This window comes from Triturus cristatus, chromosome 11, assembly GCF_964204655.1.
Source record: "Triturus cristatus chromosome 11, aTriCri1.1, whole genome shotgun sequence".
Taxonomy (NCBI): Eukaryota; Metazoa; Chordata; class Amphibia; order Caudata; family Salamandridae; genus Triturus; species Triturus cristatus.
The window spans coordinates 762,235,330-762,260,916 of NC_140594.1; the positions used below are offsets into that span (position 1 = coordinate 762,235,330).

General features: G+C 45.4%; 1 protein-coding gene across 4 annotated transcripts in view; it reads right to left on the reverse strand.

Annotated features, from left to right (window-relative positions):
- Nucleotides 1–25,587, reverse strand: part of SAP130 (Sin3A associated protein 130) — an 862,033-nt gene that overhangs the window by 633,425 nt on the left and 203,021 nt on the right. For 3 of the 4 annotated variants that reach the window (XM_085634456.1, XM_085634457.1, XM_085634458.1), the window contains one exon: nt 22,276–22,299. The exons of the other annotated variant lie outside the window; for it this stretch is intronic. In XM_085634456.1, coding sequence (XP_085490582.1) covers nt 22,276–22,299 — 24 coding nt within the window. The remainder of the gene's footprint in view (nt 1–22,275; nt 22,300–25,587) is intronic. 4 annotated transcript variants of the gene reach the window in all.

Consider the following 25,587-nt stretch of genomic DNA (forward strand, 5'->3'; position numbering starts at 1 on the left):
GTCAGTGATGCACTGTTGTTGCACCCTCAGCGGCACTTGGGCGGCTGGGTGCGGAGTGTTGAGGCCCAATGTTATCCTATGGAGGATAGGGGGACTCCAGTTGGTGGCTGTTGGCAAGCAGGCCACGGGGTTGTGGGAGCCAAGCTCCTAGGGTTAAGCTTTGGGCAAGTTGGAGACCAAGTTAGCACAAAAGGGGCACCCTCAGCGGCACTTGGGCGGCCAGGTGCAGGGTGCTGTTTTGAGGTCGGGTGCCCTGTTGATTTCAATGGAGATTCTACAGGACAAAGAAACACTGCAGGCTCGGGGACGAGGATCTTCTGGGTGCGACCACCACTTCGAGGGGTAGGTTCGGATGTCGTGGGTTAGTTGGGCACACAATGCCGTGGGGTGTCGGGTGCAGGGGTGCCTTGGGATGTCGGATTTTCTTACCCGCTCTGGTCACCGTAGGGGGTCCGCTGGATTGAGGCTGCAGGCGTCGTCAGGAGGCTTGAGACAGGTCAGGGGTCGCCGGATCTCGGGTGAGGATCGCCGGGGGGACCTCCTCGTGGTATTTTCCCACTTGAGCTCTGGCTGGGTTCGGCAGGTGCAGAGTGGCTGGATTTGCGGGTCTTGGTTGGCACCAGAAGCTGCAGTTCAAACACGTCCGTTGCTCACGGGAGAAACAGCTTGGAAAGTAAAGGCAGGAAGGTCCTCCGGGGTTTTTGAGGTTGCTGTTCGCAGGACACGCCGGAGTTTTGCAGCAGCAGGTTCGAGGGGAGACAGGCCTGTAGGGCTGGGGCCAAGTCAGTGGGCGTCGTACTCTTGTTAGCTCTCCACGCTTCTCGTCCTTCTCTTTTTCTTGTCGTTGCTGGATCTGAGGAAGGAAGGTTCAGGGGGCCCCTAAATACTAAATTTAGGGGCGTTACAGGTAGGTAAAGGGCAGGGACCAATGGGTCCCTTCCCTGGGGTGGGTACACCCCCTACTCTATCACTCTCCAGTGGGAGGGGGTACAGGAGCCTGTCCCTGATTGGCTGGGTTCCCCACCCTAGGCAGGGATTCGAGGTTGTGCTTCACCTCGCCTCCCCCACCCTAGGGGTGGAGTTGGCAGAGCTGCGCACACCTCTCTTCCTTACTTGTTTTTCCCGCCAGTTCTCCCGCCCAAAGTGGGGGGTAGAACCAGTGGGGACCAGTTGCTGAAAGCAGCAAATGGTCTGGAGAGGCTCACAAAGGCGGCATGCCTTTGAAGCTTCTCCTTCGTGAACCCTGCCCATCCTGGGGGAGGAGGCTTGGCACCTCGTCCCAGGATGTGCATTGTTTCAGGCCCCTGAGAGCAGCAAGCTCTCGACCCAGGGGTCCAGAAACATGTCTGGTGGTGGTAGCCTAAGCAGTCATTCAGTCAGGTCACTAGGAGTTGGTCGAATTTCAATGGGCATCTCTAAGATGCCCTCTGTGGTGCATTTTACATTAAATGCCACACTGGCATCAGAGTGGGTTTAATGTGCTGAGAAGTTTGAGACCAAACTTCCCAGTCTTCAGTGTAGCCATTATGGTGCTGTGGAGTTCGTAATGACAAACTCCCAGCACCATATACTTTATTTGTAAACAAATTTTATTCGTCAAAGACACATTCAGCGAAGCTCTGTGGCCCAGAGACTTCAACCACATCAAGAGACAACATACCAGCTTTGACATTTTTCTCATGAAATATCATAACGACTACAAAAGAGACATGCAGAACCAAGGCAGTCCCCTCCCTTAAAAAAACATATAACCACCCCCCACCCCACTCCCCCACCCATCGCACTGTCCATCCAGTCAAAGCAGCAAATCTGTACACAACTACTATTCTGTTCTCTCCATGACCCTTAACTTCCAGACCCGGCTGCGCCTGGTACTCCAGTGTGCCATGAGCACCACATACTTTTAATGGCAGCACTGCACTTACAGTGCCCAGGAATGGACCTGGGTGCTGTAGGGGCACAGGGCTCATGCACCTGTACCCTCACCACTGGCATAAGGCACCCAACTAGAGGGGTGACTGATGTATGCCAGGGCAGTGGTCTGTGGGCATGGCACACAGGGATGTGTGCCATGTCGACTCTTCACTTTGTTCTGCACCAAGACACGCAGACTGCATAGGCAGTGTGTGAGTGTCCGGGTATAGGGCCTCTAAGGGTGGCACAATAAGTCCTACCACACAGCTACAAAATATGGAGAGGCCAGGGAAAGCACTAGCAGAGTTTACATGCAAACCCCGCTCTTCTAATGTGGTCTTGGTAATCAGGAATGCAGGAGGGACCCCCTTATAAAACCACAAAGATTCTACAGATGTTCTTAAAAGCATTACACCACACTATATACAACACAGAGGGTGGCACCCTTAGAGACGGTCCCTACCTAGAGGGGCTAGAATTGGCATTGCTAAGTGACAATCAATGAAAGTTTCTCACAGTGGAATTCGAAGAAGACGAAATTAGACCTGCCATCATGCAGCTTGGGTCAAGTAGGGCTGCTAGACCAGACGGGCTGCCCACCGCCGAATTCTACAAAACATACATAGACATGCTAGCTTCCTTTCTTAAAAAATTGTACGTGGAAGCTATGCAGCTGGGAACACTCCGACCCAGCATGATAGAGGCCCTCATCCTGTCCATTCTAAAACCAGGCAAGCCCACCAATAACACAGATTCCTACAGGCCTCTGACCCTAATAAATTGCGATGTAAAGACTCTGGCAAAATTATTGGCAAATCGCCTAAGCCTGCTAATGGATGGGCTTGTACGACCGAACCAGGGCGGTTTTGTCCCGGGGAGGGCCACCTCATAATTTGCACACCCTGTTCTCAATCATCCAAGATATTGACCCTGAGCTCAGCGCAGTGGCAGTCTTCCTTGACACCACTAAAGCCTTCGATACCCTAGAGTGGGACTACTCGCTATCGGTACTGCGGAGTATGGGCTTTCCTTTAAGTTTCTACGCATGGATTCTGCTACTATACCATGAACCCACAGCAAAAATTCCCAATGGCGCGCTCTTCCCCTGTTTGAGATCACAAGGGTCACAAGGCAGGGATGTCCACTGCCCCGCTTCTGTTTGCCCTTGAGGTGGAGCCACTGGCAGCCATCCTTCTGCTACACTACAGGGCTGGTGCTCTGAGGTACCCCACTAGGCATGTATTGGAGTCACTATGTGGATGACATCCCGCTCTACATCTGTGACCTCGAGGAAAATATCAATGGGGTATTGTGAGAGTTTTTCCATTATGGAGGGTATTCAGGTGTCACAATCAACTGGGAAAAAGCTCGGTTCTTCCCCCTCACCTCTAGTACCCAGCCTTGTCAACCAGATTAACCACTCAGGTGGAACGCAACGGAATTGAAATACCTGGGAATATTGATCTGCCGCAGTAAAGAAGAACTGCTTAGAGCAAATTATGGCAAAAAGCTTAATAGCATAATTGACTCCATCACTAAATGGATTGCCCTGCCCCTATCTATGGCAGGGTGCATAGTGCCAATGAAAATGATAATACTACCACGACTGCTGTATCTATTCATTAATATCCCTTATGCACCTGGGAACCACTACCCCAAGTCGCAAATTGATCAGTCTTGCCTGAGGGGGAAAGTAACCTAAAATAAAGTGGTCCACCCTCCCCCTTGACAGTCGGGTTTGAAGCTCTGGACCCAGAACTTTACTACCTTTGTGCTCAAGCACATTACGCCCTGTATTGGTTTCACTCACCTCCGTTTATGCCATATCTAGCGGTCGAGCAGGGTTATATGGATCCCATACCATTGCCCGGATACCTGGGGGTGAGCTGGGAAAGGAGAGGGGATAGACACTTCACGGTGGCCTGTACAAATGCAGCATGGAAAGGTATTGCAAAGAGACCAGGTCCCCTGTGGTCTACTCCCCCATGTTACCACTAAAGTGCCATAGCAACCTCCTCATAACCCACAAAGGAATCTGCCGTAGCATGTTGCGACACTGCGCTATAAACACATGGGGGTGTCTGTACCACATTGGGAAATTCCGTGATAAAGAAGAATTTTTTTAGGGGCGAGACCCCTCACCAATGGAGCGGTTTATGTATATTAGATTGAGACAGGATGTGGTGACTTTCACTCCGGACTTTCCGTAGGAGCCACTAACTTTAGCACCCCTGCATAACATGCTTCAAGCTGCCAGCTCTTCACAAGTGGTGTCACGATCATACAGAAATATACTCACAGAGAGGGAACAGCCCCGAAACAGAATGCAGGGGGCTGGGAGGAGGAGCTGGGCTTCCCGCTCGAAGATGCCTAGTGGGAATACTGCTGTCAACAGACCGGAAAGATAACGGCTAGCCGCCAGTTATGGATTATTCATTTTAAATTTCTACATAGAATGTACTACACCCCTGCTAGAATGCAGGTATGGCCTTAAAACCACAGATAGATGTGAGAGATGTGGAGTAGAGGGGGCTGACTTTCTTCACCTCGCCTGGGCGTGCAGATCTGAGCTTGAATACTGCAAGGAGGTCCAAAAGACCATATCCCAAATGGTGGGTGCAAATGTGCTCCTTACCCCACTCAACATACTGCTAGGATAAAGCGAACACAGACGCAGCGTTTCAGCGATTTGTGGCCCTGGGACTGCTGCGGGCCAAGTGTAGGGTTGCATGCAGATGGGGGCAGGAAAGAGCTTCTAAATTCAAGGAATGGCTGCATGATTTGGTTTACTGCCAAGAACAACAAACTATATACTCAGAGGTGTTACCCCTTGCTCCATACCACGTGACATAAAGGGAACCACTAAAGAACTATCTAATGCAAATCCCAGGAGTGGCGGAGGATACAGGTTTATGAGCAATATAATGGAACCTCGCATCGTCACGAAGTACTGCACGGGGGCTGCCGATTAGAACGGAAAAACTATGAAACCGTAGGCTTGCCTGAATAGATGCTTAATGGTCTATTTGATGCATAACGATTGTATGGAACATGTCTAGATTGCATTGCCTAATGACACTCGCATGCTATGACAAGAGTAACTACCTGTAATGCTGAAATGTTAATTCTGCTTAATGCTGTATGTATGTACACTAAAAACGTAAATAAAAAAAAATAAAAAAGCATGCCCTGAAGGCAGCTTATTTTCAGCAAAACTAGTACATGGACCCTTTCTGGGCCTGTTCTTGGGAACTGAAGATGTTCACAATGACATCCTTGTCTTTCTGTATTAGGGAGTGCAGCTTCTATAGGGTATGCTTTTCAAACCTGCACAAGGTATATCTAAGAACAGGAGTGCTAGGTATAGCACTCTATGGGAAGTTATGGATTCTAGAGGCATCCTTATACACATTGATCTTTGCGGCCACAAACTTGATATCTGAGCTTTCTGAAAGCAAAACTATGTTCTCTCAGTGAAGGACAGTGACATAATGAAAGTGGATCTTGCCTTGTACTGGGACTCTGCTGATAGTGGAGCTGTGAACTTTCTGGGCCCTACACAACAATATGCAGTGAACTTAAGGCATATGAAATGAGCCAACATCCTAAGGTCAGTTTGGAAGTAGGTCCAGAAGTCCAGGGACCTCGTTGATGGTCTAAAGGGCCTATTAATCAATCAGAGAATTGTAAGCACACTACTCACCCGTGAGGGTCTCAAGGTGCGGAGGTGGGGGGAGGGGGGGGTGGGGTTACGCAGATCTGTTCAGCGGAAGAGCCGGGTCTTGAGGGTCTTCCTGAAGGTGGTCAGGGAGGGGACGCGTCTGATGTCTGTCGGTAGCTCGTTCCAGGTCTTGGCTGCAATGTGAGAGAATTATCTTCCGCCTGCTCTGGCTCTGTGGATGCGCAGGGTTTCAGCCAGTGTGAGGTTGGAAGATTGGAGTTTCTTTTGGGTACGTGGAAGTTGATTCTGTCGTTGAGGTATTTGGGTCCGTTGTTGTGTAGACATTTGTAGGCGTGAGTGAGGATCTTGAAAGTGACTCTTTTCTCTACTGGGAGCCAGTGGAGACTTCGTAGGTGTTGACTGATGTGTTCGTGTCGGGGGATGCAGAGGACGAGTCTGGCGGCGGTGTTCTGTATTGTCTGGAGTTTGCAGAGTAGGGACTTGTTGATGCTGGTGTAGAGTGCGTTTCCATAGTCCAGTTTGCTGGTGATGAGTGCGTGGGTGACTCTCTTCCTTGACTCAGGGGGGATCCACTTGAAGGTCTTGGAGGATGCGGAAGGTGTTGCAAAAGCTGGAGGTGACGGCGTTACCTGTCGGTTCATGGTGAGTATTGAGTCGAGTATGATGCCGAGGTTCTTGGCGTGGTCTGAGGGGGTAGGTGGGCTTCCGAGGGGGGTCGGCCACTAGGTGCTGTCCCATGCAGAAGGGGTGGTACCGAGGACGAGAACTTCTGTCTTCTCGGTGTTGAGCTTCAGGCAGCTGTTGGTCATCCAGACTGCGATGTCTTGTATTCCTTTCTGGAAGTTGAGTTTGGCAGTGGTGTGGTCTTTGGTGACGGAGAGGATGAGCTGGGTGTCGTCAGCATATGATACGATGTTGAGGCCGTGTTGTCGGACGATGGCTGCGAGGATGGCCATCTAGATGTTGAAGAGGGTGGGGCTCAGGGATGAACCCTGTGGGACTCCGCAGGTGATTTTCGTGGGGCCGGAGAGGAAGGGTGGGAGTCTGATCCTTTGGCGTCTTCCAGTGAGGAATGATCGGATCCAGTTCAGGGCTGTTCCTTGTATGCCCGCGTCATGTAGTCTGGCGACTAGTGTGCGGTGGGAGACGGTGTCGAAGGCCGCCGATAGGTCGAGTAGGATGAGGGCTGCGGAGCGGCCTTGGTCCAGGAGGGTGCGGAAGTCATCGGTGGCGGCGAGTAGAGCGGTCTCTGTGCTATGGTTGCTTCGGAATCCGGATTGGGACGGGTCGAGGACGGCGTTCTCTTCAATGAATCGTTTCAATTTCCTGTTGACTGTTTTCTCTGCAACTTTGGCTGCGAAGGAGAGGAGCCGATAGTTCTTGAGGTCGGTGGGGTCAGCTGTGGGTTTCTTGAGGAGAGGTCTGACTTCTGCGCGCTTCCAGTCATCTGGTTAGGTGCCTGTTTTGAAGGTGGTGTTGATGGTGCGTTGTAGTTCAGGTGCGATGGCTCTGTGGTAGATGTGAGGGGGCAGGGGTCAGTGGGGGCCCCCTCCCGAGTGGATGCTTTTCATGGTCGAGGCGTTGTATTCAGCCGTGATCGGTGTCCAGTTGGAGATGGTGGGCTGGCTGGTGCCTATCATAGCCAGTTTGGTTATAGCCGAGGCATCAGTCACTAAAAATTGACGAGACTTACAGCCTGCACTTCTACTTCTATGGTAATAAAGGGAATCTAAGCAGGAAAAGTGCAACAAAATCAGGTGTTTTACAGTTTCTACTGAAAAATAAACATCCTCTCTGGTGATGTTTTGACAGTTAAAGCCAATTTTAACTCAAAATCGGAAACCCTACTAATGATTCAAACAGGTTCAAAGAAACAATATGCAATGAGTATGAACTCTCGATCAATTCAAAGTAAATACAGAATTTAGTGTCCAGATTTAGTGCTTTACTTATTAGATTCAGTGAGATGACAATAACTTGCACAAAATAAGACTATGGTGAATGCACCATAAAACAGTGAAAGTTACACTAAAGGCAGAATCTACAGGACACTCTATGCAGCTACAACCAACATAATGCATTTCACCAGCATCCTGCATGGCAGGCCTTGAATCAATGGAGTGGTATGTATGCATGATTGGAGTCTCTAGTCTTAATATTACATACAGCTCTGCAAGGACTATGGTGACCCAACTTCCCAAATTGTTTTAGGGTATTGGGGGGCATTACACTGATACATGTATTGGTACACTATGCAAACAGGTCTGTTACTGACTCCTATCCATACTTCAGGCATCAAGGTCCATTCAATCAGGTACTTAATGGGGTTTGATGTTGAGACTCGCAAAAGGTCTTCTCCAGTGGCATCAGCTTTTCATCCAGGTGGTTAATTTCTTCTTCGTGCATGTCCTAAAGTCATACCAGCACTTTCGTTAAACTCAAAACTGCACTGGGTCACAGCAACTCCATTGATGTTTTTCCTGTACGCCTTGTCAAACGTTCTTTCGGTAGCCTATCCTTTTAGTGTGCATCATGTCTTGCTATATGTAGGACGCTGGCTCTGTATATACTCTACCAAAAAGAGGTATGGTGTGCACAGAGTCCAGTGAGCCCCGAAAGGTATGGCAGAGGTTAAAGTAGATAATACACAACTCTCAATTTAGTGGTAGCTGGGCTGAGCAGTTATGCTTATCAGAGGGTAGTGTGAATGCATTTGGTGTACATACTCATACAAGGCAGGAACACACACTCAAGGAATGACTCCAGGCAAATGTTTATAGAAAAATATCACTTAGTTACTTATATTTCTAGGAACCAAGCTGAAGTCGTCAGTTACAGGTAAATAGACTTATGCAATCATTTCAAATTACTGGCAATCGTTTCTTATAGTATCAAACAATGCTTTGCATGTGCGTGAAATGCTTTTCAATACTTTTCAAAGAGATACTTTCTTTTCAGGATTACACTGATGGGAAAAACAGGTGAGTAACTTGCAGGTAATTAAGCGGTTTTCAAGTTCAGTCTCCGTGGGTTTGGGTCAACACTGGGCAAGGGTCTGACCAAGGTAGGTACTACACCATCAGCAGCACTGGGGCGGGCAGGTGCAGAGGTCACTGGGCCCAATGTTATACTATGGAGGCTAGAGGCACTTTGAAGAGACACCGGTTACAGGTAAGTACCTGTAGGTCAGGGACACAGGCCCTGGGGGTGAAGATCACCATTGGTGGGTATCCAAAAAGCACTGAGACTTCACCACCAGCAGCACGGGGCAGATGGGCGCAGAGTGCAAAGGAGGAGTCGGGAGCCCAGTTGGAACCAAGGGAGACCCTCAGTCAGGCAAAAGGGCTGCAGGCTTGGTTCCGAAGACTGGCTGAAGGAGTTCTACAACTGGAGAGGTAAGTTGGATAGTGGAGGGATGCCTGGACACTGTTTGGGTACACCAAGGCCGAGGAACTGCAGGGGTACCTTTGGTGTCTGGTTTTCTGGTGGTCGGGGGAGGGGGGGGGGTACCCTTCAGGTTGAGGCTGCAGGTGTCGAGGGAGAGGTCGTCCAACGCTTGATCTCCGGTCAGGATCGCAGGGAGACTACACTAGGTCAGTGGGCTACCTAAACTCGGGCCGTGGGAGTCGGGTGCAGAGTGGTGCAAGTGTCGCGGATCCGCCTGGATCCAGATGCTTGGAGTTGATTTATTAGCTGGATAAATCCAGTGTCCATGGGAGACAATGGTGTCCACGGGAGACAAGAGTCTTTGTTTAAGGCAGCATTTCCTGGCTGAAGGCCACACCGGTTTCTTGGAGCAGGGTCACTGGACCGGGAGACAGCCCAGTAGGGCTGGGGCCAAGTCAGTCGTCTTCTTCTCCACTATGTTTTTTTTTCATAGTTTATCGAATCTGACGAACAAAGTTTATGGTAGCCCTTTAATACTGATCTTAAGGGCGTTATGGAGGTCAGGGGGCAGTAGCCAATGGCTAAATTCCCCTAGGGTGACTACACCCTTTGGGAGAGGGGCACATCCCTGTTCCTACTAGGCCTAATTCTCCAATTTAAGATGGTGAATTTCTAAGAGAGGGATTCACCCTAGGGGTCTGCCAGGCTAAGGTGGACACTCCTACTCCGCTTACAAATTTTCATACCTATGCAGCCGCCAAAAGTGGGGCTTGGACAGGGGGACAAATGCAAAAACAACAGTTGATGGACATTATCTCCTTGTGTTTGCTTTGTTCGCCGTAAGTTGGCAGGGTATGCCCAGACGTGGGTCCCTTGCTCACTTTGCCACTGGATTCAAGCTAGCCTGGCTGAGGAAGGGTGTTACCCAGAAACCGGTCCCAGGATGCTTGTTTCCGGTTCTGGGAAGACCTGGCTTGGCAGTTCGGGCTGGACTGTTCCCATAAGGCACAGGGTCAAGACGGATTTGCATATAGCTGGGTCTGAACTGAGGTGGCGAAGTGAGCTAAAGAATGATGATGGATTCAACCCAGATCTGTGACTGGGGGTGAGTTTCTGAAAAGTTTCAGCGCTCCGTCCATTATCTCCTTGTGTTTGCTTTGGACAGGGAGACAGGCATCACCACCGGTTGGGACTGCCCAAATCAGAACATCACAAGGTGAGAGCCTTTGAAGCTCACCGTTAAGTGTTGCTGATCCTCCCAGGTCAGATCAGGCTTTGTTTCTGACCTCCGAGAGCAGAAAGGCTCTCACCCCATGAGGTCAGAAACCTGTCCGGTGGTGGAAGGCCTAGGGAGGAACAGTCACCCAATACACTTGAGGTTGGTCATCTTTAAGGGGGCATCTCTAAGATGCCCTCTGAGTGCAATTTATAATAAATCCAACACTGACATCTGTGGGTTTATTATGCTGAGAAGTTTGGTACCAAACTTAACAGTTTTCAGTAAAGCCATCATGGAGGTGCAGAGTTCATGTTGACAACCTCCTAGTCCAGGTACTCGAAATGGCTTCACTGCACTTACAATGTCTGTGAATGGCATGGACACTGTAGGGGAATATTGCTCTTGCAGCTATGCCCTCACCTGTGGTATGGTGCACCCTGCATTACAGATGTGAGGCCTGCTAGAGGGGTGAATTGCCCATGCCACAGGCAGTGGTGGTGGCAATGGCACACAGGGATGTGTGCCATGTCGACTCTTCAGTTTGGTCGGCACCAAAACACGCGGACTGCAATGGCAATGTGTGGGTGTTAAGGTGAGGGGTCTCTGAGGGTGGCATAATACATGCTGCAGCCCTCAGAGTCCCTCTCTGGTCACTGGGCCCTTGCTACCAGGGTTACCTTTTACAATGGACTTACATGTAGCCCAGAGGTGTGCCAATAGGGGAAACAAAGGTACAGTTTTGGGAAAGCATATAGGTGCAGGGGCCTAACTAGCAGGGCCCCAGCACACACACAGTCAAGTTGACATCAGGCAAAAAATTAGGGGGTAACCATTAAAAAAAAAGGGCCCTTTCCTACACCACTTTTGGAAATGCAGACACTTCTTATCTGCTCCTCTTCTGAGAGCTACCTTGGTCAACATGTGTTTCAGGGGCAAGATATCTTTGTTGTAATTTCAGTCACTTCCAAAGTAACAATTGTAATTTGCGACTGAGATTCATAATTTTTATTGATTCCTATTTAGGGATTTACTAGAATGCAAAATTACAAATGGATAATAGGGAGGCTTTGTGTATATATACGATTCATTAAGTTTTGCAATTGCTGATTTGTAGCTTCATACATCCTTACATCTGACATTATATTTATTTCTTCTGCCCATCATGCATTTAAAAAAGTTACATTAAAAATGCATTGTCTCATGTCCCATAGCTATATCTTGTCCCTTTACTAAAAACTGACAAACATGTTAAAACTGCTCTCCCAAACAGAGTGAGGAAGGACTTCCGCCCATAGAGGTGAACCTTATGATATGTAAATCTTGAAATTAAACTGTTGCGGTAGGTTTTAATATGGCACTCTTGCCATGCCTGCAACAAATAGTTTCTTACCTGTCGGTGTAGTTTTGCAGCTTGAATAATTTTCTGGATTCACTATGCTGTGCATTATTCCACCATCTAGTGGTTGGGTCCAGAATTTAGTATTTCTTTTTTTTTTTCCGTTGTTGGTGGGCGTCGATGTAGTACCATTTGGTGCCTTTCTGTGACGTCGACGGGCTTCCTCCGGATGCTCCCACCTTTGGTAGCCATCTTCGGATTCTTTTTTTTCTTTTTCATCCTTATAGTTCTCCTTCCTTGGCAGAGGAGGGTGGGTTCGCTAGTGAATCCAGAAAATTCTTCAAGCTGCAAAACTACACCGACAGGTTAGAAACCCTTTGTTTTGCAGCTTGAATCTTTTCTGTATTCACTATGCTTTGCATAGACTTAGTAGCGGTTTGCTAGTCTTGTGGTGGCTGGGTGGAAGATGAACTTTGGTTTGTAAATAGATGCTGTAAGACCTTTTGTCCTACTTGTGCTTTTTTGTTCATTTGAATGTCCACACAGTCATGTTTGGTGAGTGTGTGTACTGAAGACCATGTTGCAGCCATGCAGATGTCTTGAATTGGAGTGTTAGCAAGAAATGCAATGGCTGCTCCTTTCTTTCTTGTTGAGTGCACCCATGGTAAACCTTGTCCTGCTTGCTTGTGGCACAATTGTATGGCTTGTGCTATCCATCTTGCAATTGTGTTTTGGTTACTGGTCTTTCAAGAAACCTTTTTGCAAAGGATACAAATAACTGTTTTGTTTTTCTGCATTCCTTAGTTCTTTCAACGTAATACAGGACTGCTCTTCTTAAGTCAAGTGTGTGCAAAGCTCTTTCCGCTTTGTTCTTTGGATCTTGAAAGAAACTTGGTATCTGTATATTCTGGGTAGTATACTTTATTTAGATATAAAAATATCCTTAAAAGAACACCTCAAAATTACGACAGCAATACACATTTTTAAAAACTTCAAATTGCAATAAAAGCTTCACTGATATATCAATGGTAAAAGGAATTAGTGTGCAAAATGCAATGACAAGCATAACGTTTAAAATACATTTGGTTTCAAGTGTTTGACAACAACCGTAAATGCAATCCAATATTTCATAAAATGAAAACCGATTGTGCAAGCGTCAGTCAGATAAAAGTAGTGTTAGCAGCATTTGAAAAATTACACGATGAAATGAAATAGCCCTTAAAGAAAGCATAAAAACATACCAAACCATTACTGCTTAAGAGTGCGGTAAGCATATCGTAAAAAAGTTGTAAAAGCAATATTTAGACCTGTGTTTTCTGGCGTTAAAGCTGCAATAATTGCTTGTCTACACGTTCGGATTCCCAGCCTATTCCACTCAATTTTCAATTTGCGTCTACGTTGTGACATAAAAGATGGACAAAGACATACTATATGCTCCAGGGTTTCAGGAGACATACCGCACCCTCTGCACATTACATCCTCTGACAGACGGCACCAGACCGGCAGATCTTTTAGAAATTGCCAATCGCCCAGTCTGGCAGCCATAAAGCTGGTTTTTAGATGCAAGGAGTAAGTGCAAGATAGGTAGGATGCGGGGGATAACCGACCATACGATGTCATTGTTGCCCAAGCATGTCTGCGTTTGGCAAATTGGGCTTTATCAATGATCAGGGACCTCATTCAAGTGCATTTCTTAATGCTACTTTTAAATACTGATTTACTGGGGTTGAGGTCCCATAGTGCACCTGCAGACATTTCTTGGATCGAATCCTTAAAAAGACGACTGTAAGAGCCGTGTGGATTTTTCTGGAAAATATCCAACCAAATTAAGGACTCCAATGAGCTTGTGTTTGCTTGTCTCAATTTGTGGCACAGGTTTAAATACATTCCTGTGGCTGAAATTTCATAGTTTAATAGACCCAATTCGAGTCTGATCTGTGCAGCAGAGGGTGATTTGGGCAAGTGGAGGATTTTTTTGTAGAGTTTTGTCACATGTTGGTTAAAAGAGGAGTTTAATTTCCCCCTAAAAATCTCAACACCATAAGTCAGTGTAGGCCCTATTTTTGCTCTCATAACTTCCAGTTATGGGGACAAGCTTGGGCCAGACAAATTTCTTGAGAGCTTGCAAAAATTCACCTGTAGGTTCATGGCTTTTACTGAAATGACCTTACGCTGTTTGTTGAAGTTGCCCCTGGAGTCAAAATTGACCCCAACATATTTGTAAGTGTTTAATATTGTGAGACTAGAGTTGTTAAACAGCCAACCTCCTCCACGGTAAAGTTTTCAACCAAAAGTGACCACTTGGGTTTTCTTTAGATTAACCTCTAACCCATTCATGGTGGTGTAGATTTCTAATTTGTTTAGTAGCCTTTGCAGCCCTACCCCTGTCAAACTGAAGAGGACCAGGTCATCGGCATATAAAAGATTGCTTATCGGTACACCTCCCATCTTAGGCGAATGGCTGTTTATTTCTTCGAGGGAGGATGGCAGATCAGCTAGGAACAAATTGAAAAGAAGGGGGGCCAGCACAAATCCCTGTTTGACCCCTCTAGTTGTCTTGATTTTCCGAGAGAGATGTGTGCCAGTCCCCAACTTCACCTGTACCCACGTGCCCGAATGAAGTTGGATGATCGCATCCAGAAGGTTGTCTGGAATCCCCCATTTTTTTTAGCTTCTCCCATAGAGCAGCCCTTGGTACCCGATCAAATGCAGCTTTAAAATCTATAAAACAACAAAAAACCATCCTGGATGTAACTAAAGCTTTGTCGACAATAATAGACAGCGACAGTAAATTGGTCATAGTACCGGAGTTAGCAGTGAAGCCAGTTTGGGTCATTGGAATCAGATTGATCTGCTCTACCCAATGTCTCAGTTCCTCCAATAGTGTTCCTGCAAAAAACTTGGCTTCAATATCTAACAGAGCTATTAGTCTGTAGTTATTTGGAGAGGCATGGGAGCCAGACTTGTAGATCGGATGGAGTATTGCCCCTCGCCATGAATCCGGTATGGTTGAACTTGTCAGTGCACAGTTGAAAAGATTGGTTAGGTATCTCGACCATTGGTCAATGTTTGTTTTAAACAAGGACTGTGGTAGGCCATTTGGACCCAGAGCGCCATCAGATCTTGCTTTTAGTAGTACTTTGGTGACCATTTCATGAGTGACTTGTAGGTCTTCACTTCGTGTGTCCAAGCAGGCCATGGAGCTACTCCTGATCGATTGTGGGTTGGTTGTCGGTTGTTTAGGAACAGATAAAACTGTAGACGCAGAGACCTCTGCGGCCCTAAAATGGTCAGTCAGATAGGCAGACCAAACAGCTTCTGCAAGCTGCAGCTTTTGCTCTCCCATAAAAGTTTGCACCAAAATTGGGCTAGGTGGCGCCGTTTATCGGTTCGTATTGCCTCCCTGAGTAATTTTTGGTTGGCTTTATACCCATTCAAGAACTCGTTTCCTGGGGACGTCTTGAGAATCCGCAGAGTTTTGTCTCTAGATTTCTTCAATGCCCTTGTTTGACTGGAAATTTGAAACTGGCAGCTGAAATGAGCCTTGTGAGCATGTTGTCTAGATGGAAAACGGCTTGTCAATTGGGAGCAGAAGGACGACCACGTGCCAGTGGAGAAGACCGCTGCGTCAGTGCTTTCTGTTATAAATACCAAACATGCTTCCATGATATTTGGGCTGATGTCGTCATTCCATCTTAACCGTTTTAGGTTTTCTGTATAAATTCCTGGGCATGTCCTTGAAGCAGGTTTATGGTACTCTGGCTGTATATTTAGGGTGACGACTTGGGGACGGTGGTCACTTTCTGATCGAGGAAGAATGCTATAGTTGCTCAGGTGATGGAACAGCGCTAAATTACAAATAGTGTAATCTAAGTAGGAGCATTTGCGGCCATTTGACCAGGACCAGTTGGGAGGAGTATCGTTCGTAGATCTGCCATTCATTACCAGAAAACCAATACTTAAGAATTGCAGTACACAGAGCTCACCAAGGCCACAATACACTTTGTTTGGGGGTTTGGACTGTGCCTTGACTTCCGAGGTTGTAAATGTAAAAAGTCCTTCGTAATCGATAGAATTGCCCTGAAAAAAATTAGTGTTGAAGTCGCCAGTAATAATGTAATCTGAATTGGGATAGTCCACCACCAGGACACACACGATTTTCATTAGCCGCGTTAGGTGGGCCTTTTTTGATCGGGTGTTAGGATTGTATATTCTGATTTATGTGGAATCTTGATACCACCCTTGGAAGAACTGCGGATCTATTCTCATGACCATCCTGTTACTATGTATTTGGCAGTAGGGTTCCAGTAGTGTTGGTGCCTGTAGTTAGTTAACTCTACGTAGGGATGTTATTGCCGCCAGAAATGCCGTCTTTATTGTGAGCATTTGTAGCGTTGCTTTGTTTAGTGGTTCGAAAGTTGCTTTTATCATTTGTGCTAGAACTATGTTCAGATTCCAAGTTGGTGCTGGTACCATTTTAGGTGGTGCAATCCTTTTTGCCCCTTCTAGGAATCGTTTGACCGCCTGTGAAGTGAAGAAATGTTTACGTTTCCCCTCTTGTATACGCTACAATTGCTGCTAAGTGTACTTTTAGTGATGTAAAACATAATTTACTTTGTAGTAATTGTGTCAGGTACTTTAGCACTGTTCTTTCTTTAGTAATCTTCATTGAAAGACACTTTTTAAGACACCATTGTGTGTATCTTTTCCATTTTGCTGTATAACATTTTCTTGTTGTTGGTTTCCTAGCTTCTCTTAGGACAGCCATTGTGCTTTCTGGTAGTTTGAGATGGGCGAATTCTAAGTCTTCAGGAGCTATGCCGATAGGCCTAAGCTTTCAGGTTCTGGAAGAATCACTTTCCTGTTTTGCATGGTTAGCAAATCTTTCCTTTTTGTAAGTTTGTGCATTGATCCTTGAGAAATTTACATTCGTTCCGAGAACCAAGTCTATCTGGCCCACTGTGGTGCGATGAGAATCATTGTCATTTTGCTGATCCTGCATTTGCTTATCACTTTCTTCAGTAATGGTATTGGGGGGAAAAGCGTATCCAAATATCCCTGACCAGTCCATCCATACTGCATTCTCTAGGGACTGGTTGCAATGTCGCCTGAAAGCAAAGTTTTGGCATTTTGCATTGTAAAGTGTTGCAAATGGGTCTATTTGTTGTGTCCGCCATTTCTTGAAAAATGTTTGCACTTCTGTTTGATTCAGTTCCCACTCGTGGTAAGATGTTGTTTGCCTGCTCAGTCTGTGCTTCTATATTGTCTTTCCCTGGTAGGTGTAATGCTAAAATGTCTAATTGTCTTGGGATTGACCCTCTCCAAATCTCTTAAGCTAGAGTTGAGAGTACTACAGACTCTTTCTGAAAGACTTTTAAGGCTAAGAACACAGTTTTTAGTTCCAAGATATTGATGTGGTGCCCACAATCCCCTTACTTTGAGATTGTTCATGTGTGCTCCCCATCCTATTAGGGACGCATCTGTTGTTATGGTCACTGTTGTAGCTTGTGGTGTGAAATGTCTCCCTTGTGCTATGTTTGTTTTGTTCCACCATGCGATCTCTTGATGAACTCTGCAACAACCACTAGATCTTCCCAACTCCCTGTAGCCTGTGATCATTGTGTCTGGAGCCATTCTTGAAATGGTCTCATCAGTAGATGAATGTTGGTAACTAAATGAATGCATGAGGCCATCATTCCTAGTAATTTCCCCACTGTCAGATGATGCCCCCCCCTGGTATAGAGGAGTCTCCTTCAATAGAGCTGATCTCCTTTTCTCGTTTGGGAGTGCTTTCCCTAACACAGTGTTTATCTCTGCACCTAAGAACACTTTTATGGGTTCTGGTTCTATTGATGATTTTTCCAAATGTATGGAGAACCCCAGCTGAACTAGTGTCTCTATCACTTGGTGTATATGCTGTTTGCATAGGCTGTAAGAATTTGCTCTTACCAACCAGTCATCTAAGTAGGGGTAAACTTGAATTCCTTGCCTTCTGAGATGTGCTGCTACTGCTGCCAGGCACTTTGTGAACACTCTTGGTGCTGATTTCAGACCGAACGCGAGTACTTTGAATTGGTAGTCTTGTTTGTCCACGACAAATCTTAATTTTTTGTGTTTTTTGTTCATTGGGATGTGTAAATACACATCCTTTAAGTCTATTGTTGCCATGTAATCTCTTTTTTGCAATTGAGGTAGCACCTCTTGCAGTGTAGTCATTTTGAAACTTTGTGTTTTTATAAACTTGTTTAGAAACCTTAGGTCTAATATTGGCCGTAGTGTTCCATCCACTACGAAGTATGTTGAATATACTCCGTTGTTCTTTTCTCTGTGTGGTACGTGCTCTATTGCCTGTTTTCCTGAAGCTCCTGCACCTCTTTGACTAAGTGAGATCATTCTTCTTTTGAATGTGTCCTTTGCTTTGGCCTCCTGTTTGGGGGCTGTTTTGTTAACTCTATGCAGTAACCGTACTGTATTATGTGTAAAATCCATTTGTCTGTGGTTATTTACATACATTTTTGCAGGACAAATCTTAGTCTGCCTCCTACTGGGGTGGTATGTTGGAGGAACTGTAAACTGGTTTTGTTTTGGTATATACTTCTTTTTTGTTTGTACTCTCACTGCTGTTGTTCGTGAGTGTACCTCTTTGTGAGCGCAGTCACTTAGCAGAGGTTTGTTGCCCACCTCTGTGGCTGACCTCTGCCACGGGGACGCCCTCGAAAGGATGATCTTCCTTGGTAGTGCCAGCTTTGTTGTTGCCCTGTTGTGTGCCCTGGTTTCCCGCTTGGTATGTTTGTTAGTAACCTTGATATGTGGTAGCAGGTTGGTGTGTACCTCTTCCCGCTGGCCTCCTTGATTGTGTGCCTCTACGCATGCCTCTAAACTGTAGAGCCCCCATGGATCTTGCAGTTTCGTTGTCCTTTTTAGTTGATTTAGCTTTTCATCAACCACACTTCCAAACAATTGTTCCCCATTGAATGGTGAATTAATTATGTTGCTTTGCACTTCTGGCTTGAAGCCTGAGATTCTAAGCCATGCATTCCTCCTTTCTGTGATGCCAATCATCATTTGCCTGCTAGATGTTTCAGCAGCATCGAGGGCTGATTTTAAACATGTATTTGCAATGTTTTTACCCTCTTCTACCAGGTGGCTAGCCCTTTTTTTAAATTGTTCTGGTGGATTTCATAACAATTCTTCTACCTCCTCCCAATGTTGGTAAGCATGTCTGTTCAACAATGCATTTGAATTAGCAATGCACCATTGATTAGCTGCGCTTCTTTCCACCTTCCTTCATACGAGGTCTATCCTCTTGCTTTCCTTGTCTGGAGGTGGCCCCACTGTAGTTAATACATTTGTACTTTTTCTTGCTGTTGAGGCAATCAGCGGGACCCGATCATCTGCGTAGGTCAAACCGCCTTTATTCCCCTGACAAACGGTCAGCATGGGGTACAGCAGAGACCGATCGGATCCATGAGGCATAACAAACTCAGAGTTTAAGTACTCTGAACAGAGGATTTGTAAGTAACTACAATCCACTACACTCACAGCACACTTTAGGGTGTGTGCTGATATCTACACCCACATGACCACTTTTCCCCTTTTTGGTCACTCACTTTAATTTGGACCTGACGAAAGCCTCATGATCTAACCTAAAGGCTGAAACTAGTAGACCTAATATCTTAAAGGGATACCAAGGTATATACAATACCTCATGCAGATCCCGATGATGCTTTTACTTATGTCCTAGGACCCTTTCATTAAAACTTTTACAAGGCTTATCCCTAGAGACATTTTTAACTCATAACTGCACTTCACATATCACTTCACTTTCATACACAAACAACCTGCTCCTCTGTAACTCAGGCGTTGAAGCACAGCTGGATTGCATTAGGTGATCCTGCTGGGCCCCCGATGATGAAGCATGCCATCTACCAGGTAGGTGGGTGAGGGGTTTCCTAATAACTACCTACAGTTGTTTGCACTCATTTCTTTTGAAAGTTGTTGCCAGGACCTTTTGACCACAAGCAACCTCATAAAAGGACTTGTCTACTTTGCTTATCCAGAGGCAATGATAGAGTCAGCTGGCACGGATCCCCTGATTAATATAGGGTCTTTAGAGGAGTGTTTATACTTCTTTTCTGCCCTTGGTGCCTTGCATGTAGCAGGCTCCTAGAATGCTCTTTCCCCTGGTCTAATACACTTGGCAGCATTGGGAGGAATTGATTTCTAGATTGTGCTGGCATCAGTGTCTCTAATAAAAAAACATGTTTGTGGTTTTTCTTCCTCTAGCTGAACCCCATACGTTTCTACAGCTTTTTTATCACTTGACTGTACATGCCAATGTCATCTTAGGGTGAAGGCCTCGAAGGATATGATTCCACAGACGCCTCAGGTGATTCGGTGTCGAGATCTTGCCATTGGAGGCCTTGATTCTCCGAGATCGCCGATTCTGCATATGTTTGTTTGTGCTCCTCGACGTCTTCCCCGAAGAAAAATGAATTTATCATCATCTTCTTCGATCGGTTCGTGCGTTTTAGGCGGAATTGGATCTTTGATGACCTTTTCGCTTTCCGTAATTTTTGTTTTTGGCGATATCATGAATTGCTTCAAACTTTCGTCGAAGTCTTTTTTCTGTTGTAAGATATTAGCCATTTCAACTTCGAGCCTCTCTCTCTTTTTCTCTATCTCAGTCGCGTGTGTTTCGGCGTCGAGATTTTCAGCTTTCCGTTTTTCAACTGTCGACGCCTATCCGGTCGTCGAGGTTTGTTTGGGCCTCTCTTTCTTTGACGCCGCGATGTCCTTTTCCAGACTGTCTTTCGATGTCTTTGTTTTTTTGAGGACCTTTGCCGTTCCAGAGTCCTTTTCCAAGGATCCTACGGTCTGTTTTTGTTTGGATGCAACTGCGGTCGCCGAATGTTTCGGCGCCGAGGATCCCTTTGGAGGTCTTGAGTCTGATTTTTTTAGGCTCTTCTAGTTTTCTCGAGGTCGACGACTCTTTCCTCCTTCGAAGTCTTTTCTTCTCGACCTCCACGACCAAAACATCTCTATCCTCCTCACCTTCTGGCCCCTCGGCGACTTTATCTTCCTCCTCACTGAAGAGGCCCAGGTCTCACAGCGATGGCGATGGCGGTGGTCCTTGGCCTTGCATGTTGTAGTTGGCTCGTCGCTGACTTTCTCTGACCCTCAACGTCTTCGGGGTGAAGACAGAGCAGGCGTTACAGTTGTCGCTCTGATGGACCAGCAGTAGGCACAGGTTGCAGACCGGGTGCTGATTCTTCTGAGCCTACTTGTGCTGACAGTTCTTACGAAACTTGAATGACATATTGTCCATTACCGCACGCAGGGAGCCCCCTGCATGTGCATTCTCCGATCATCATTGAAGTTGTTGTTTTCTCCCTTCGTCGAACTGCAGTCATCTTCGATTGAAAATTGAAGGTGGAAGACACCATCCTACCGATGTTTCTTTTGATTTTCCTCGATTCTTCTCTCCAATCTTGGGAGCTCCTCTGTATCGATCCAGACCCAACGGCAGAAAAAAAGATTCTGAAGAGGGCTACAAAAGGTGGGAGCGTCCGGCGGAAGCCCATCGACGTCACAGAAGGGCACCAAATGGTACTACGTCTATGCCCACCAACAACAACAAAACCTAAAAACATAAGAGAAGAAATACTACAATTCCGGACCCAACCACATGATGGCAGAATAATGCACAGCATAGTGAATCCAGGAAACATTCACGCTGCAAAACCAAGTACATTAACCAAGAACGATATTCTCATCTGTACTTGCCAATGTCGGATCTTCAAGAAATGGAACATGAAAAAATAAATAAATAAAAAAACACTTCTTCAACCTACTTAACACTGCCAACTGCTGAGGTTTTTCCACCTCCAGTGCTGTGCCTTTTTGAATGGCTGAAGCACTTCACAATTAGGCATTCATAACTTTTGTTCTAAAGTTATGGGTTTTGCAGATCCTCCAGGATGGAACATAGAAAATAGCCAAAATAAGCAAAATTGCTTTTTTTGCTGGAGAAAGTGCTGTGTAAGAAGAGGCAGGGTTTACAAAATATATATATGATATTGACAAAAGATTTGCTGTACTAAGAGCGCCATCTTCCTAGCTTTCGGGAACGTGCAGAGTTGTAAAAGGAAATATATTTTCCCCATAGTGTGAGATTTTTCTAACTTAGTCCATTTTTCTATTTTTTTCCATATGGCTGTGCTTGACCAGTATCTATCATATATATATATATATATATATATATATATATATATCACAATGTCCAAATGGGTTTCATTCTATGTGGAGATATCATTACTCGTACAATTCTATTCTATGTAGCACTTATAAAGTGCATAGCTACTCCTAGGCATCCCAGCGCAAATACTTACAATACTTAAAGAAATTTAATATTATATGCAACAAGTGAAACTACAATATGGACAAAAATAAGCATAAATACATTGTATTTTTCATTAGTAGCACCAATGTGTACAAGAAAAGTGTGTACTCAAAGTGTATGGTGAACACAGTGTGCGAAAAAAACGTGTATGAACAATGGAAAGTAATGATCAGAGGAAAGAAAGAAACAGCAAAAAGCAATGGGATAATTTTACAACGTGTGCATATAATTCAAGGATGTAATAGCTCAAAATTATTACACCACACAATGTTAAATCCTAATCATTAATCCCAGAAAAATACTGATTGAAGAATACAAGGCCTTATCAGGGGTACCTGTGAGGTGAGTTCCCAGGAAATCTGAAAAAAGGGGTTTTGAGATCAAAATTAGTACGAACACACAGGCAAGAGACATACACGCCCCAAACTCTACCAACAGGATTACCCTCAAGCACAACCCCCATGAACACATCAGTAACTGAGAATGTGTCCAGTTCCGACACAAATATAATTACAAGTTATAACCTATCGAGGCATTTATCATCATCCATAGATATTAGCCTGCTCAGTACAGTACTATAATTTGTCTCCATTGAGCATAGTGATTTCTTTACACTCCATGACCCTTTTACATTTTTCAGAAGAATCAGACTGAATACATTTTCTCTGATAAACCTCAAGAATTAACTCTAGATATTAACCAGTCCTACCCTCTCACTACATTCAACACTCCATCCTAAAGTATGCCACCTGAGATCCTAACCTTAGAAAAGATTGTACTAGAAGAAGCAGTGCAATTCTCTTTTGAATATGTGCCGTACACCTTTTCTGTACAAGAGAAACCGTTGTAGATCAGTCTCAAGAATAACCATGAACTAATCATCAAACAATAGGGTGGCTTTGTGATTAAGGACCAGGCACAATACTCTGCTGAAATCCTGCAGTAACTCAACAACAGTGACCATTCCTGCCTTCTTACTTGCGATTTCCTTGCAATATATCCAGTCAGTCATCCAAAAAATCTTTAAATCAGTCATAGCAATTGGTATTATCACCAATATGGAATAGTAGTTCCTCAACCGCAACAGTCCCATAGCTCCTGTAATTTACACACTGCCAAAATTCATAAAGTATTACTGACCCTCCTGGTCGCCCAATTCTTTGGGTTGGGGTTCAGTTTTGGAGCCTCCAGGAAAAACTATAGATGCTTTCATCAAAGATTTAGCACCCTACACCCAGACTTGCATCAGGGACAGAATGATCTAATATGCATCATTAAGGACATGAACTGTGTCTAGTACTATGATATTAATATGTGGACCATAGAGCCTCTTTATACTAATATCCCCCAATGCTATTGAACACTTGTGAGAAAGTGGCTCTGTATATACTGTTCCCTAATAGGTACAGGGTGTACAGAGTCCACAGTCCCCCAGAGGCTGATAGAGGTCAAAGTTAGGTATGACCTTACTCTAAAAAGTGGTAGCTTGGTCGAGCAGTAAGGCAGTACCAGAGGACAGTGTAAAGCATTTATTGTACACACTCAGTCAGCAAATGGTTTCACACACTCAATAACTGAACTCTAGGCCAGTGGTTTATATATATAAAATATATGCTTGTTTTATTTTTAGAACCACAAAGGGGGTAAAAATATACTTTCTCAGAATGAGAGGTTGAATATAAATACTTTTGTCTTAAGCAATAAATTTGTGTACACAGTCACAGTTGGTTGCAATAAACAATCCTATTTCCTAAACATAACAATGCATTGAGCTCAATGGTAAATTCAGGTTATTTGTACTAAATTACTTTTCAGATTACTTTTGGAATTCCAGGTCTGGCTCCTAGATCCAGCCTTGGGTCAGTATTCAGAATCAAGTGATGAAAGTCGACTTAATAACTGTAATGATTTTTAAATAATATTTAGCTATTTCAAAAGTTAGCACTTAGAAAATATTTCAAAGAAAACATTCAATGGATCTCTATGGCAAGAAATTCACATTGCAGGTAGAGTACTTTATCGTTACTTTATGGGACGCCTTGCTGCTTTTGTTTCTGCCCGTTTGGAATCGCCTGCTGCCAGCCTACTTCTTGCGGAACCCGCTCCGCGGGTCCCGCTGCGTGAGGAGTGTTGACCGCAGCGCCTTGAAGGGGACACCGAGGGAAGTACTTGCACGGGGCTGCGAGCGAGTGCGTGAGCTCTTTGGGACTGCATTTCCCAGGAGCACCCGCCAGCCCTGATCAGCTACACCTGGGCCGCTCTCCCCGACCCCTCCTACCCCTTCCACCTATTGTGTTCATACTCCTTATTAAGCCACAAGTACTCCCGCAGCGCGGGAGAGCGCGCGGGAGAAGCCCGGGACAAGGGCGGGACCGTCTGTGGCCGTCCGGGGCCGAAGGAGGCCGGGCTGGGCCACCCCCCTTACCAGTGACATATAGTATCACCTCAAGTAAGTGGCTTAGAAAAGTTGGATTTGTTTAGTGTTTAACATGGCAACGTCTACATCAACAAACTCTGTAAATAGCCATCAAATAACTCCTCCTGTAGAGTCTGGTCCACTGGCAATTGGCCCCTTAGATAAATTTTTCTTTAATCGTTCACTGGTAATAGACAAAGAGTTGACCTTGGCAGAGAAGCGCGCAGAGCGTAGGCTGTCAATCGAAATACTTAAGAATTCAACGGATAAGTTTTCAAATCTAGCTTACCCCACCCTGGTAACTCCTCTGTCATCAGTGAACCTGCCAGTTGTAAACGACCATTTTGAGGTCCAGGCCCAAAAACCAAACAAGGATGTTGTGATAGAACTAAATAATCCTTGTGGCGGCAAAATCCTACCAGCACCGCTCACTGATTCTGGCGCCCAGGTTACATTGGCCCAACCCAAAATTGGGTCCAAACGGAAACGACCAGCATCTGTAAGAAAATGTAAAAGGGTGGTCAAACCCCCTCAAAAACTCAGGAAGTTACATAAACTTGTGAACACAGGAGAGGTAGCTACTAACGAAACTCAAAGCACAGAAAGTGTTACACCTACTAATCTTGTCTCCTTGAACAGCCAGGACGGAGATGACAATCCTTGTACCGACTCCACTGTACCATGTAAAGATAAGGAGCAATCACTTGTAATTGTTCTCCCTGAACTGGAAAAATTGTTTAGATCACTACTCACCCCCATTGAGGATAGAATTGCAAAGCTTGTAGATAGGCTAAACCATTTTGAACAGACTACCTTAGACAATTTTTATTCCACAAAATCACTGATTAAAGCGAATAGGGTGGAAGTAAGCACAAACTCTCAGGTCCTAAACAACCCTGTTATTCAGGATAAGGGAAGAAATACCCGAAATAGCTCTCCTTTACCTCCCAAACTGAGCAAACCTACAGTTAAAGCCATTACAAAATCCTCAGACAGAACAGAGAGAGCAAACGTTGGCCCTGATTTACCTCAGTCGACCGTAATACACCCTACACAGCCCACAATCCCCCCGACACAAAATCCACCAATCGCAACGAGTGCTGAGGCTACAGTGCGTCACCAAGCGGGAATAGTACCAACAAACGCAAACGTAACTAATAGCACGCAGAAAGCTCAGAATATTCCGGTGGGAGGGAATAGGGCTAACACAGGTTTGTTGGTAGGTAAAACT